The sequence below is a fragment of the Centroberyx gerrardi genome, chromosome 3 (genome assembly GCF_048128805.1).
Source record: "Centroberyx gerrardi isolate f3 chromosome 3, fCenGer3.hap1.cur.20231027, whole genome shotgun sequence".
Lineage (NCBI taxonomy): Eukaryota > Metazoa > Chordata > Actinopteri > Beryciformes > Berycidae > Centroberyx > Centroberyx gerrardi.
Genome location: NC_135999.1, coordinates 8,744,726 through 8,758,236, shown reverse-complemented (window position 1 = coordinate 8,758,236; position 13,511 = coordinate 8,744,726). Strand labels below are relative to the sequence as shown.

Here is a 13,511-nt window from a genome sequence, read left to right as displayed (position 1 = left end):
TTTACGGCAAATCCGTGGACCAAGATAAACCAGCCAAAAAGCTGGTCCACCTTCCGGTTCACTAAAGTGGGCGTTAACTCTGAGGCTTGGAGACAGCAACCAGATCATATTTGTATATAATAGATGTTATAATATAATACTTCCGTGCATAAGTTGGACGCTGGCGCTCTCCTCTTCCTATTTTGCCTCATACATCTTTGCCTCCACAGTCTCAGGCTATATTTGATATTGATTATGCAAATATTTTATTTCATTGTTTTATTGTTGATGTTCCCTTGTATTCTAAACTTCATTTTAATAAAACAAAACTAAATATCTGCGATTGAACTGGTACAGACCCCCACTCCTCCCAAAAAACCCAAAACAAAACAAAAAAAAACTACTCATCACAAAAAGGTCTCTGTCTCTTCCACTTCTCAGCAGGCACAACGCTTGAGGGAGGATGGTGACCTCACACAAGCCAACCAGAATAAAAAAAGAATAGATCAATGAGCTCACACAGTAGGCCTACATAAGTGAAAACTAGCTTAGTGCCAGTTTCAAGTTCGCCACCTGCTTGTGTGTGAGTCTGATCAATACCAGCTTAATTATCAAACCCTAGTAGCCTCCCAAGTAGCAAAATTTGTTAGGCCCATATCTGGCTCACATATTAGGCTTTCTTCTGGCCCACTATACGCTCGGGTCCTCGGCCCAAGTCTGGCTCAGGCTCACATACAGCATAGCAATCAGATAAAAGATATATGGGCCAGATCTGGCCCTCTGTGTTTCAGACAAAACTAAATGGCCATAGTCTAAAGTGATAATTATAAAAGTCCAGACCGGCTCCGGCCCATATAGGATACCGAATGCAAAATAAAAATGTACTGCTGGCCCGAGCCTGGCCCACATAGCCTACTGCAGAACGGTGGCCAAGTTGCCACCTACAGGTGCTGGTACATAGGTGGCACAGTGTGTTGATGTATGAACTCTAATGAAACTACATTAAAATTAATTATAATACAATACAATTATAGGCTACAAGTTCAGTAACCACATTTAAATGAATGAAATCAGAAACAGACGATCTACATATTATAAATCTATTATAAAAATATTTGTATACAAAAACCGACAAATTTTGTCTGCAAGAAATTACTTCAAACTACAACAAAACGTGTATGATTTCTAATGACATAGCTCTAATTAAAATAGGCAATCACTTCAGAAAGGAGCACTTTGTAAAGTGCTCGAAATTCAAAGTTCGAAATACATCAGACCAGAAGATGATTTAACCTCAAATGTAAGTAGGAGAATAACTTGAAGGCAATAATGATCAAAGTCTTTTCAAAGTTATCAAAAGTTATCAAAGATTTATTTTAATAAATATTAAAGTTTCAAAAAGGTAAGCAAATAAATCTTTGAATTGCCATAAATCAACATCCTGGCCCTTTTAAAACATAATGGATAATTCTAAAACACATCTATTTAGGTTTTATTTTCTCAGTGTTTAAGTGAATTGCTTGAGAGAAAGACATTTGTTGTAGAACATGTGGGTGCCTACTACATAAAAAAAGTTTGCACCTCACTAGCACAAAGGCTTGGCCTCAAGTGAACAATGCAGTTATTCTAATGCCACTAACCATGCTGAGGAACTTGTTTAGACCCGGAAAACCAAATTAATTTAAGTGTCTGATGGAATAGAAAATCAGCAGTAGTCTTGGTCCCCAGGACCAGAGTTGAGAATCAATTAATCACATATGAACTCTCTTTTCTCTTTTCAAAGTCTCTCTCCAATGATAGTTAAACTACCTTAACTTTTGGGCTGTTCAATGGACAATGAATGGGGCAATGGCCGACAATGATAAGGCACGAATAACTTTCTCAAAGTCAATGAAAGAAAATATATTTTTTAAATGTTTCTGAGTTGTTTTTCACTACTGCACTGACTCACTTGTAAAATGTCAAAGTCAAAGAGCACACTGCAAAATTATTTCTGAGTGAGAAGACATTTCATGGCAGCACAAATTCAGGAACCCTATTCGCTGTCTGCAAAGCAGCCTCAGAATTAACATGCAGGTACACCCCTATCCCCGTGCACCTTCAGGACGCTGGATCTGTTGTGTCTGCTTCATCTCTTCAAGTACCGTCAGTATGCGGTTGAGCATGGCCCAGGAACCATCTCCCCTGGTTCCTGGGGCTCCTACTGCCTGGGGGTCTGGGGGTCCCTGGGCTTCCTTGTACTGCAGGGCTGGGCTGGGGTTTTGTGGACTTCATTGTACTGCAGGGCTGGGCTGGGGTTTTGTGGACTTCCTTGTACTGCAGGGCTGGGCTGGGGATTCCCGGGCTTCCTTGTACTGTATTAAAGAACTTGTATTTAAGGTTATTAGCTGTGCCATTCTGAGCTTGCCTGTAACGAGTGTCAATGTAGGCTCCATTCCTCACGTTCATTTTACAGTGTTCTCTATGTAGTTTAGATTTGAACAATTCCTCATTTTTTTGTTGTCATTTTTAGAATACAAACCTACCTTAAAATTGTCTGCTGTCCCCACTAACAATGAAAGCCCAAATTAGAAAGCATAGATAAACATACTCTAGTCCTTTTTTCTTCACTTGCACCAATTAATCGGCAGGTATAGCAGCAGGTGTACCTAATAAAGTGGCCGGCGGGCGTATGTTTTCTTAATTGGGCCAAACTACACAAAACAGGGATCAAACCCGTTTCTTTCATGGGATGACTTGTTAAAGTAGCTCCTCACCCCCAATTAAAATATCTTGCCTGAGCTGCTGAGAATTACAGTAGGCTACAACACCTAAGCCATTGTGCTAATTTACATTATGAACATTGTTTTTACATTTTAAATATCAGTAAGTGTAGCACAATAACAATGACATGTATTAATTCTCTCACACAGTGACAAGCCATGGATATTCAGCTTCACATTCACGGCCAAATTTTTATAAGAGGACGATGCCATTTCTACAGTTTTCACAGTTGGTTACAAGCATTTCTTAATACTGAGTTTTCAAAACCCGTAATGCAACTGCCAACACGCTGTTTAACAAAACAGTTAATTTCATGCACACAATGCAATCAAGCTCTCAAAACAATGAAGACATGTTCCCAAATTGAATGAGTCAACCAAAACAGCAGATACTGTCATCTGCTGAGTAGACTATTTGGTCAGGTCTGTTACACACTGACCCAGACTCAGAGGACAATAGGGACAGCTATCAACACTGCATTGAGCCTTTGTGTTATGTGGATATTTGGTTGATATCTCAAAAAGTTAGGCACGAATTTGCACAAAACTTGTTATGACGGTTGGTTATGGGCCAAGGAAGAACTGATTAACTTTTCATGTCGATTGGCCAAAAGGGGTAGTGGTGGTGGGCGTGGTCTTCCACAAAAAGGTGCGTTTTTGGGCATTTCAGAACAGATTCTGGGAAGAACCACTGGGCCATCTTACGGTTTTTGTAATGTCTCTGGGTGAAGCCTGGTGGGGTGTTGTCAGACATTGTTAGTCCGTTCTCTACTGGGCACATTTTCTAGTTTATCTTTGTAATAATGGGAAATTTATAGAAATAAATTTATAAATAAATAAATAGATTTTTTAAATGTTAAGTTACTTTTCATGATTGTCCAGTTGTCTGACAACAGAAAGAGTCGGTGACAACACTTACTACAAACTACTACTATCTGTATGAAACTAGTGAGCGGCAGTGATGTTCTCGTTCTCGTGTGCAGGGCGGATTTGCCGCTGCTTTGTCCGTAGACTGGATCACGGCAGCACACCCCGCCCCTGCCGGTGTCCGCTCGTCACGTGACCGGAAGCCAAAGCAGTGCAGCTGACGCGGGCTGATTCTCCCACTCCCGGACTAGGAGCTGCACAGACCTCGCTGTATATCGGTGAAGAAGGGCAGGGAAAAGCAAGACAACATGTATACAGTTATTGAAACCGAGGTAAGACTTTAGTAGACATCACTGATAACTAAATAGTTCGTTTGGAAGGCTGCAAGTCGCCCTGTCCGCCACCACGGAGAGGGGTTTCCATTCAGGAGTAACGTTAAAGACTTTTTCAAAGCTCTTTACTTTCGATGCTGATGGCTAGCTCTCTTGCTAACGCAACGCAAAGTTTCACTATTACACGTCGTCGTTGTAACTTGTAACGTTAAGCGTTAAAGCAGAGGATTTTCGGTCATTTATTGTAGCGGACAATGAAACAGTCTTTCAGCCTTAAGGAAACTATGCAAACGGGTTTGACTGGAAACCCTTTCAGTATGAGTCATGTAGATTTTGCCAATACTTCCTGGAAGCGTTGTGCAGCTTTGTGCAATGTTATGTCAGTGTGGTCTTAAAGACAGGATGAGGGCAACGTCTGGTCTGATTGTGCCCGTCTCTTTCATGGTGTTATTGAATCAATGTGGCTTTTACTGGATGAAATCATTTGTCCACAATTTTTTTAAATACTTGTACTGCGTAGATGTAGAAAAAAAAAGGCAAGTCCAAATAAAAAATATTTTGAAACTTGTTGTGTAATAACATTTCTGAATGTAGCCTAACAAAGATTTATAGTTGTATATCAGTGTTGCACACAAAGAAAGAAAAGTACACAACTCTAATGGTCTGCTGAGGCTGAATTGAATCTTTTTATTGTAATGGAACTGGAGTCCGTGGGGTTGAGTGTCAGGTAGTGCAGGTAGGGAACAAGCACAGATCCTGTACAGACCCACGGCGCGTGTGTTCAATTCTATGCGCTGAAGCAGAAGCACTGCGACACGGTGAAATTACCTAATTCCACTAACGTTACTTAAATACCACAAGATGACGAAAGTTTGTGCGTCAGCGAGTAAATCCCCGTTACTAACTGTGGATTGTTAAATTTCACTTTTGTCTTCACACTGGGAGACTCTGTGGATTGAGTTTTATGCTGCTGGTCTGCTGTCTGTACATCTCCACAGTACAGACATGACGTGATGCGCACATCAGGCGCATTAGAGATCGATTTAGACCCATTTGTATACAGACCAACTTTCGATTTTGTGCCTCTCTATGGAAACACTGCATCTCACAGTCAAAAACGCTCATCTCAATAACCGTTACTTGACGAGAAACCATTCAGACTGGCTGGAGGAGGCACAGAAAGTCCATAATTAATTGGTGTCAGTGGAGGACTTGTACAAAATTATAAGTTATGACCAGTTGCAGTTAGTGCTGAAACAGTTAGTCAATTAATCGATTTAGTCACTCGTCAAAAAATTAATCAATTATAATTTTAATTGTTTTAGTCATTTATCAAGTAAAAATACCAAACATTTGCTGGTTACACGTGGTCTTTGCTTAAATCTGGGCATAGAACTGCAACACTGGGTTTGTTGTTTTTCATTTCTCCTCCCTCCTCCATAGGCGGACTTTAAGAAGGCTCTGGCAGATGCAGGAGACAAGCTGGTGGTGGTGGATTTTACAGCTTCCTGGTGCGGGCCCTGCCAAAAGATTGCCCCTAAATTCAAAGTAAGTTTTCTACCAACAGCTGTGCTCTCACCAAGTCTGGGAGGGCCAATAAGTGAGATTTTTACTGCCACATAGTTCAAAATGACCATAATATATCTGCAGCCAGATGCTTGATAAGGTTGTTGATCAGTACCATTGACTCAATGATAACATCACCAGGTGCCAAGGTGCAACTCATTTTCAGGCCCTCTGTTTTGGAACAAAAACTCCCCACCCATTGGAATTTCAGGACACTCCCAGCCTCCAAAATTACCCCTTTTTTATTTCTAATATATTACCTTTATAGCACCCCAAAATGACTTGGTCTGTAAGTGAACTGACTGAAATAGTAGCTGTTCATATAGTCCCACTTAATCACTGTTATCACATTATTCTTCACTCCAAACTTGTACATGCTCACACAACTGGTCACTGGGTGTAAGTCTGTTGCCAACCAGAGGGCGGTATTCAAAGTTACACTAACAGTTATAATTTGGGTAACTTTGCATAAACACACCTGTTCTGGCTTTCTATGTTCACTTCAAATTAAGCCAGTCAGACGCCATACGAGACTTCCAACACGCATATGTGGGTTACCTTCGTACGGTGAGATGGGTTTGCTTGTAGGTCTCATTGTCCAGATGTGGTGAATGAATGTTTGAATACTATGTGAGTGAATGTGTACATCTATCGCAGCCCCGTGTCAAGTTCAAATCAAACTAGGTTAAAGAAAATTATTCAGAATGAGTTCAAAGTATTAAATCAACAAACGGTAATAAAAGATAATCAGCAACTTAGGAGTGTGCAGTTGAAAAAACTGTTCTCTGCGGTGTCTTTCTTCTTTGTTTGTTGCTCACCTGGTTCAAATAAGCTATGCCACAGGTATGTTACCTCATGTGTAGGCCGGTATCAGTCTCAGCCAGTAAAACTACTTAGAAAATATTTACAATATGCTCATTAAATGAAATGGCTCCAACAATGCCCTTTGTTAAACAGTACCATGAGATTGGGGAAATGTGACTTCTATTACACTGGACCCTTTAAGGCTTTCCCTTGGTGAAATTGACATGTTCAATAGGGCTCTCATGCACATTATCTTGAGAGTGTAAAACTGTATAGGTAACATTCAATTTATCCTGCAATTTACCCTGCATTATATTACAGATATATTTAATTTGTCCAAGTTTTCATCTGTAATTCATTGGCTTTTTTTTTGTTTTTTTGCACATTTGATTTTTAATGTAAAATATTCCAGGTCTTGGATTGCTGATGCAGCACTTAAATAGTTTTTGTTAATTCTGTTGATTTAGCAAGGTAGGACTTTGAATTTGGAAATCAGTAAATCATATTCACGTGGACACATCGTCTCACATGAAGACAGACATGCTTTGGTACCTACTGCTCAGACACAGTTTAATAGCCAAATCATTCCCTTACTTGCCTATCATCAAACTCTACAACGTCCTCTCTCTGTCTCCTCTACTTTGTCCATTAACTGCATCCCTAGTATCATGCATTCCCTTTAGAACTACTCTGCGATACTTGTTTAATGGATTTCCCTTCCCCCCCCCCCCCCCCCCCCAGACGCTGTCAGAGGAACACACAGACTGTGTTTTCCTAAAGATTGATGTGGATGATGCTGCGGTGAGTGATGCACATAACCATTTAGTAACAACAGCATTGCTTTAGCAGCCTGTGTAATGTGACCATGGTGGGTCACATACACTTGATACACAACATCTGCTACATGTAATACCTTGTGAGCTGTATATAACGAGTAACCTGTGTGTTAATGTGTTGACCAGGACGTGGCTGCTGCATGCAACATCCAGAGCATGCCAACGTTTCAGTTCTACAAGAAGGGAAACAAGGTAGGAGCTCTGAGATGCTGTGGTAGCACTAGCATCACTTTGGCCTCATCCGGCACATCAAGCCCATGAACACCCAGTTATATTCCAGCCTGTTTCTGAAAGCCACTTTCTGTTTTGACGGTTCCCAGCCAGCTACTATTAAAAAAATTTACTTTTTTTTTTCTCTCCCTTACAGGTGGGGGAATTCTCAGGAGCAAATGACAGCAAGCTAGAGCAGATGGTGAAGAGCCTCAAATGAGCTGCATTGTTGAATGGGCAGCTATATAACCATCAACCCCCACTCCTCTACACCTCTCCCACTGTATCCCCCTCTACTTCATGACTTTGCGAGGGTGTTAATCAGAAATGCTTAAATGGACCAAACAACAGAATGTCTTCCATCATCATCATCCATATCCATTTCTGGCTCTTAAAGGGATTTCACCACTATAGTCTGCTGGGCATCTATATTGCTTACTCGAGGTCATATCTTAGTATCTTTCCAACCCTACAGAGTGGATGCTAATCGATACCAGTATGCCTTTCATCCGCTTCCTCTCTCTTCTTCTACCTCCCCCATATCCTCCATATAAACTCCCTCAGTGATGGCATGTCCAGATATTGTTCAACAACAACAGCATGATATAAAAACTACAACCTGATTTGTGGTGTTCATTTATTTATTTTCTTCCTCCTCTCTGTATTATTAATAAACAATATTCAGGTTGTAGGACTGGGGAAGATGTGTAGAGATACCCAGTTGAAGCATCAGAAAACCATTAGCAAGGTCATATGGGCTATATACTGTTGAGGTAGATAATAAACTCTACTCTATGGGCCTAGATCAGACCCTGAAGTCATTAGGCAGTGGTTGCACAAAGAGGATCAGGATCAGTCAAGAGTGGGGCAGAGAGATGGACAACAGGGTTAAATAGCAGGGTTTAATTAAACTGAGCGTATGTGTGGCATCTCTAAGGTGGTTCTGCCTGTAATAAAGTGATAAAGATAATGATTCTGACTACCTAGGAAAGTCATAAATGTCCAAGGTAAACTGTTGTAGGTTTGTACAGCCTGTAATTCACTACAACATTCACCATAACTAGCAAATGTTTGGTATTTTACTTAATATACTGTGTATATATATGACTAAAACAAGGCTCTGATGTGGGAAAGCGCAGCGACCCTGATCAGGTGGTCATAGTTTCTCACCCGCCAGCACATGTACATGGTAAACAGAAACAAAGCGGGTTAGTCCCCAGAAAGCAAAATTGGCCCATACCATACCCAGAAAGACGGTTATGGCTGAGACTCACCATAGCTCTGATCATATGGGGAGCTGGCCTTGCTTGATCGCAGTATATATGAGAATCCCTCTGAAATATGGGAGATTACCAAGGTTAATGACATCATGGCAACACAATAGCAGAGAGTTAAAATAAGGGTGAACAGGTATGGTAGCCTAGGTGCTGCCTTCATAGGCTCAGAAATGGTTGGGGAAACTCTTGATCAGATATAAAACACCTATACAGGGACAGGCTCACTGCTTGGGACTCCAGGACTCTTGACAAAACATGACATTGGGCCCTCCACTTCTAATTTAGTACAATATAAGACCCCCTCTTCCTTGTGTCCCTGAAAGTATTTTTTTTTTATGTTTACATTGCAAATATCATAAAGACAGTATAGAAGGATGTCACGCAGGTGCAGAGCGGCTGTTTGCATTTTTCTACCAGAAGCGACACTTCAGATGATACTGATGTCTTCCATGTGGAATACACGATCTGTTCAAGAGCAGCAGATAGTGACACTGGAGCCGATAGTGGCGCTTCGGCTATATATCACCACACTGCCATCTTCTGGTAGTATAGCACACGTTCACATAAGACCTTGCCAAAATGTCTTTGTTGAGCAAGATAGTTTCCATGTCCATTTCCCAGTAACTATGTAAAACTATCTTTACAAGAAAAGTAAACAATCATTAGGCTATTAATATGTACGGGTAATGTCACTGTTTACAAGCTAGTACTGCAAATGGGCGTGTGTGTGTGTGTGTCTGCGTCAGTGTATTAGTCATGACCTTGCTTCTAAGATAAGATAAGATATAACGCTACATTTATTGTCCCCATGGGGAAATTTGTGTTGGACCCTGTTGCTGTGGCATTTAATAAAAACATCAGTTCCATACAACATACTTCACATCATACATACAATCATACATACAGTACATCATCATTCAAAAAATACATACATTCTGACATGCATATTACATAGCAATAAAAGAATGCAAAGCAACCCATCGCATCATACTGTGCAACTACTGCACTGACCACACAACCCCTATAGCCTATTACCGATTTATTCAATTATTACTGAATTATTGCCCAACCTCTCGAGCCACAGTTAATGTAATACTGCACAACCCCTATAGCTTCTCATGGAAGTCTGAAGACAGTGAACAGCAGAGTTCACATTGGTCGGAGTCCTGGTGGGATTCAAAGCCTGCAGGTGAAGGGACAGACTCTGGTGTACAATATATACATTCAAAGAAAGAAAAAAGCAGCCCATACTAGACAACCTTTTAAAAAATATAATCTAGTGCTATATTATCCTATACTTTTCAACAATTTTTAATGTTTTCGGGTAACAAAAATTGCACAAATCCGATAGTGACGCTGTAAGAAGCAACTTTACATTTTGGCCAATAACTTGTGAACCATTTAACTTAGAAACTTTTCCATAGACTCTTTGGATCAAGCCTAATCAGGAGCACAATCAGGATTTTCTGCGATTTTGCGTTTCACAAAAAATTGCCTCTTCTTTTTCAATTTTTGATTTTTTCCTCCATAATTTGTACAGCACACTATCAGACCCCCCTGATCGGCTTATGACGTGGCCACAATTAGCTAACGAGCTTGACAGGGTACGTGGCTGAGCAGAAAAATGGCCATAACTCATCGACTGTGCATCCAAGTTTCAAAAACACTTTAAAAATTTCTAAGGGGTCCCAAAATTTTGAAAAATGTATTTCTCGCAACCAGATGTAGCAAATCTCATGAAATTTGATATACATGTTAAGTGGACAAGTAATAATGGAAATCCAAAATTTGGTCAAAATCACTTCTGGTGGGCGTGGCCTATGACATTTTAGCTTAGAACTTGGCTTGTGATTGGACGATCACTACGAAACTTGCTGAGCTCCTCAGTAATCCTATTTGGAACATTCCTAGAAAGGTTCATCCCAGGTGAAAGGAAGGCCGAATGTGAATGATAATAACCAAGTCTCTCATAGACTTCCATTGTATTTATAAGTCAGCCACTGAAAACAGCAGAAAGCAGAAAGTATGGGATAATTTTCGTGCTGTTGTTCTTCTTCTCCGAAAAGTTATCTTCAGTCATATTGGCATATTGTCCCCTGCTTGGGACCAATTTTTTTGTTGTTGTTGTTTTTGCAGAGAAAGGCTAACAGAGGAATTGGCAGATATGAAGTTATTTAAATAAGTGAGATCAAAATCATTTTCTTATTTATTTATTTTTTGTAAATAGAAATGTATATATCCCTTTATCAAGAAGTACACATGAAGTACATTATTTCATACATTTATTTAATTATATATTGCAATTCTACGATGAATAAAATGTAAATAAAGCAACAGGTAATGTGTCAAACTACAATGTTTGGAGGAATGGAAACATTTACATTTTTATAACAGTGCAATGATTTTCAAGGTTGCTTATAAAACACTTTTAAAGGTCTCACATTTTTTTTAAGGATCAGAAGGATGAATCTGTGTCACTATGCCGTCCTCTCTCTCTGACCCTCACCACAGTGGAAACTTGGTTAGTTGATCCAACACAAACCTCCTGATTCCATTAAAGATTCTCCTCACTGAGCAGCACTGCTGCCGCATTAAGCTGTAACTCCATCAAGAAAAACAAGACTCTGTAATAGTGCTCCATCAGTGCAATGTAATCCACCCGCTCACTTTGGATGAAATCTCTGAAATCTCTCAAAAAAGTTGACTATAGCAACTTCTTTCCATCTCACATATGAGCCATATCTGTGAAGGTATCCTCCTCAAGGTTTCTTCCTATAGAGAAAAACAGCCTTGTTTTAGGCATTGTCATCTGATACACACACAACATGGAACGAGATCAGTGCCAGCAGAGATTGTATTTGAATTGCATGAATTAGAATTTGTCATGCTCATATTAACCTGTTGAATTCAAAATATGACTTTGTTGAATGAATGAAATTCAAAAATGTAATTTGCAAAGCACAATTTAAAATTAAATACAATGGCTTGACATTGAATGTGATTATTACTGTGTTTCAATTTTAACTATAATTTAATTCAGAGTGAGCTCTCTGAGACACACTCCCACACACAGGGGACTTTTGTTCCCTGAGTGTCGACTGGAAGGCAGCAGCTTCCTCGAAGGCTCTGAGCTCAGTCTGAATTAGGAAAGCTGAATTTGAAAAGAAAGATGCACTTACCCAGCCTTTCTCTTCTCAAGGACCTTTTTGACCCAAGAAACATTTGGGTCCAGGCAAATCGTCAACCCGTTCCCTTTAAGAGTGGCACTGCAGGACCAAAGACAGACCAGAGACACAGTGAGGCGGGGCTGCCAGTTCTAATTTAATATTACACCAGAACCAATCATCTCTGGCACAGTTAATGATTGTTTACAGGTTAACAGAGCGGTGGTTGAACTTACATGATCTCAGTTTCCTCACAGTGGGAGTTAGTGGGGATCACCTCCAACTTCGCTATGTAGCGACCAATGGGCTTTTTCTCCTTGCTGATGCATCGGCAGCGCAGATTCACTCCCTGCTCCCCAAGACCCATCCCTGAGAGGGGGGTGAAAGGTCACAGGAGAGGTCAGATGCCACCGAGGTCAGCATAATCGGGCGTAAAAAAAATAAACGGGCGTTCGATATTGATGTTGACACTATCGAATCACAATATGCGTGTGTTGGCATCAAAGAGACTGCAGTAAGACATGTTAATTCCCTAGAAAAGAATGATGTATAACCACAGTGATGATTATGACTACGATGTTCATTCTCCAACTGTAGAAAACAGATGAGACTCACCCACAGTGAGGGTCAGGAAAGCCAGGAGTGCCACAACAGAGATGGTAGACATATCTGGAATGAATAACAGCACACGCTAACACGCTCCTGAAGGCTGCAGATGAGATTCTCTCTGCAAAATTTGCTTTGATCCACTTGCTTTCCGCCTGTCTGATTTTAATGACCGGTGAATGCCAGTAGCCTGCGAAAGTATGAAGTCAATCAGCTCTTCTGTAAATCTTGAGGTAAATCTGGTCTGCTAGCCTTCTCTTTCTATCTGTTTCCCTCTCTCTTACACTTCCTCTGATGCATTGCTCTTTGTGTGAGGAGGCGGCTTATAAAGAGTGAAGTAGTCTGGTGGCTGTTGCGACATCCATGGGATATAAGGAAGTGAATTCTGGTGATGGATTAAACACCACTCCACAGGAAACAAGATATCATTCTTTTATTAGTGCAAGGCAGTTAATGTTTGAGTTATGGTAATTATACTGACAGGAGCAAACCTCTTGTTGCCTTTTCAAAACTTTCACATGATGATTCCTAAACAACTTGTTTCTCCTTTTTGTGTATTTTTTCTTTTAACAGAATTCATTTTGTTGCTATCTGTAAATTGGTGAATGTGAAAGAGAAACAGTAGACCAATTATGTTGCATGTTAATGAGATTACTGTTCCTCTGCAGCACTTTACACTTCAAGGGCCAATCAGCATGCCTATGTGAAATTTTGAAATGTTTGCTTTGATTTGCAGGATTCATGCATTCATGCATTGTTGGTAGAAGTTTCCTGCACAGTCACAGTCTAGCAGAGTCACACACTGGGCACTGTAATATCCAGTGTTCAAAGCAGGGAAGGCATGTGCATACTTGCGAATTTTTCTCAGCAATTATTCAGAAGTTACTCAACTTATGATAAGTTAGTTGAAATATTGTGATTCACAATAGTGTGAATATTGTTCCAAACATTTCATGTGCTTTGTCACAGAGCATCTTAAAGCAATATTCCACTTAGTTTTGATCGGTTTATTTGGCACTTGACCGCCATGGAAACCAGAATATAAGCTAATCACCAAGATCAGATGCAGCTGGACGAGTTTGTAGAGTTCATATTTTTACTTCCAATT

General features: G+C 40.3%; 2 protein-coding genes across 2 annotated transcripts; one reads left to right on the top strand and one right to left on the bottom strand.

The window, feature by feature from the left end:
- The first annotated feature begins 3,811 nt into the window (after nt 1-3,811).
- Nucleotides 3,812-7,979, top strand: LOC139930105 (thioredoxin-like). Its single transcript, XM_071923197.2, has 5 exons — nt 3,812-3,940; nt 5,384-5,488; nt 7,052-7,111; nt 7,273-7,338; nt 7,514-7,979. The coding sequence occupies exons 1-5, from the start codon at nt 3,917-3,919 to the stop codon at nt 7,574-7,576; spliced, it is 318 nt and encodes a 105-aa protein (XP_071779298.1). The 5' UTR covers nt 3,812-3,916; the 3' UTR covers nt 7,577-7,979.
- A 2,890-nt stretch (nt 7,980-10,869) lies between these two features.
- Nucleotides 10,870-12,694, bottom strand: LOC139930106 (interleukin-8-like). The gene is made up of 4 exons (XM_071923198.2): nt 12,413-12,694; nt 12,034-12,166; nt 11,813-11,899; nt 10,870-11,405 (listed from the first exon to the last, which is right to left on the bottom strand). Exons 1-4 carry the CDS (start codon nt 12,462-12,464, stop codon nt 11,393-11,395), a joined length of 285 nt encoding a protein of 94 aa, XP_071779299.1. The 5' UTR covers nt 12,465-12,694; the 3' UTR covers nt 10,870-11,392.
- Nucleotides 12,695-13,511: the final 817 nt, after the last annotated feature.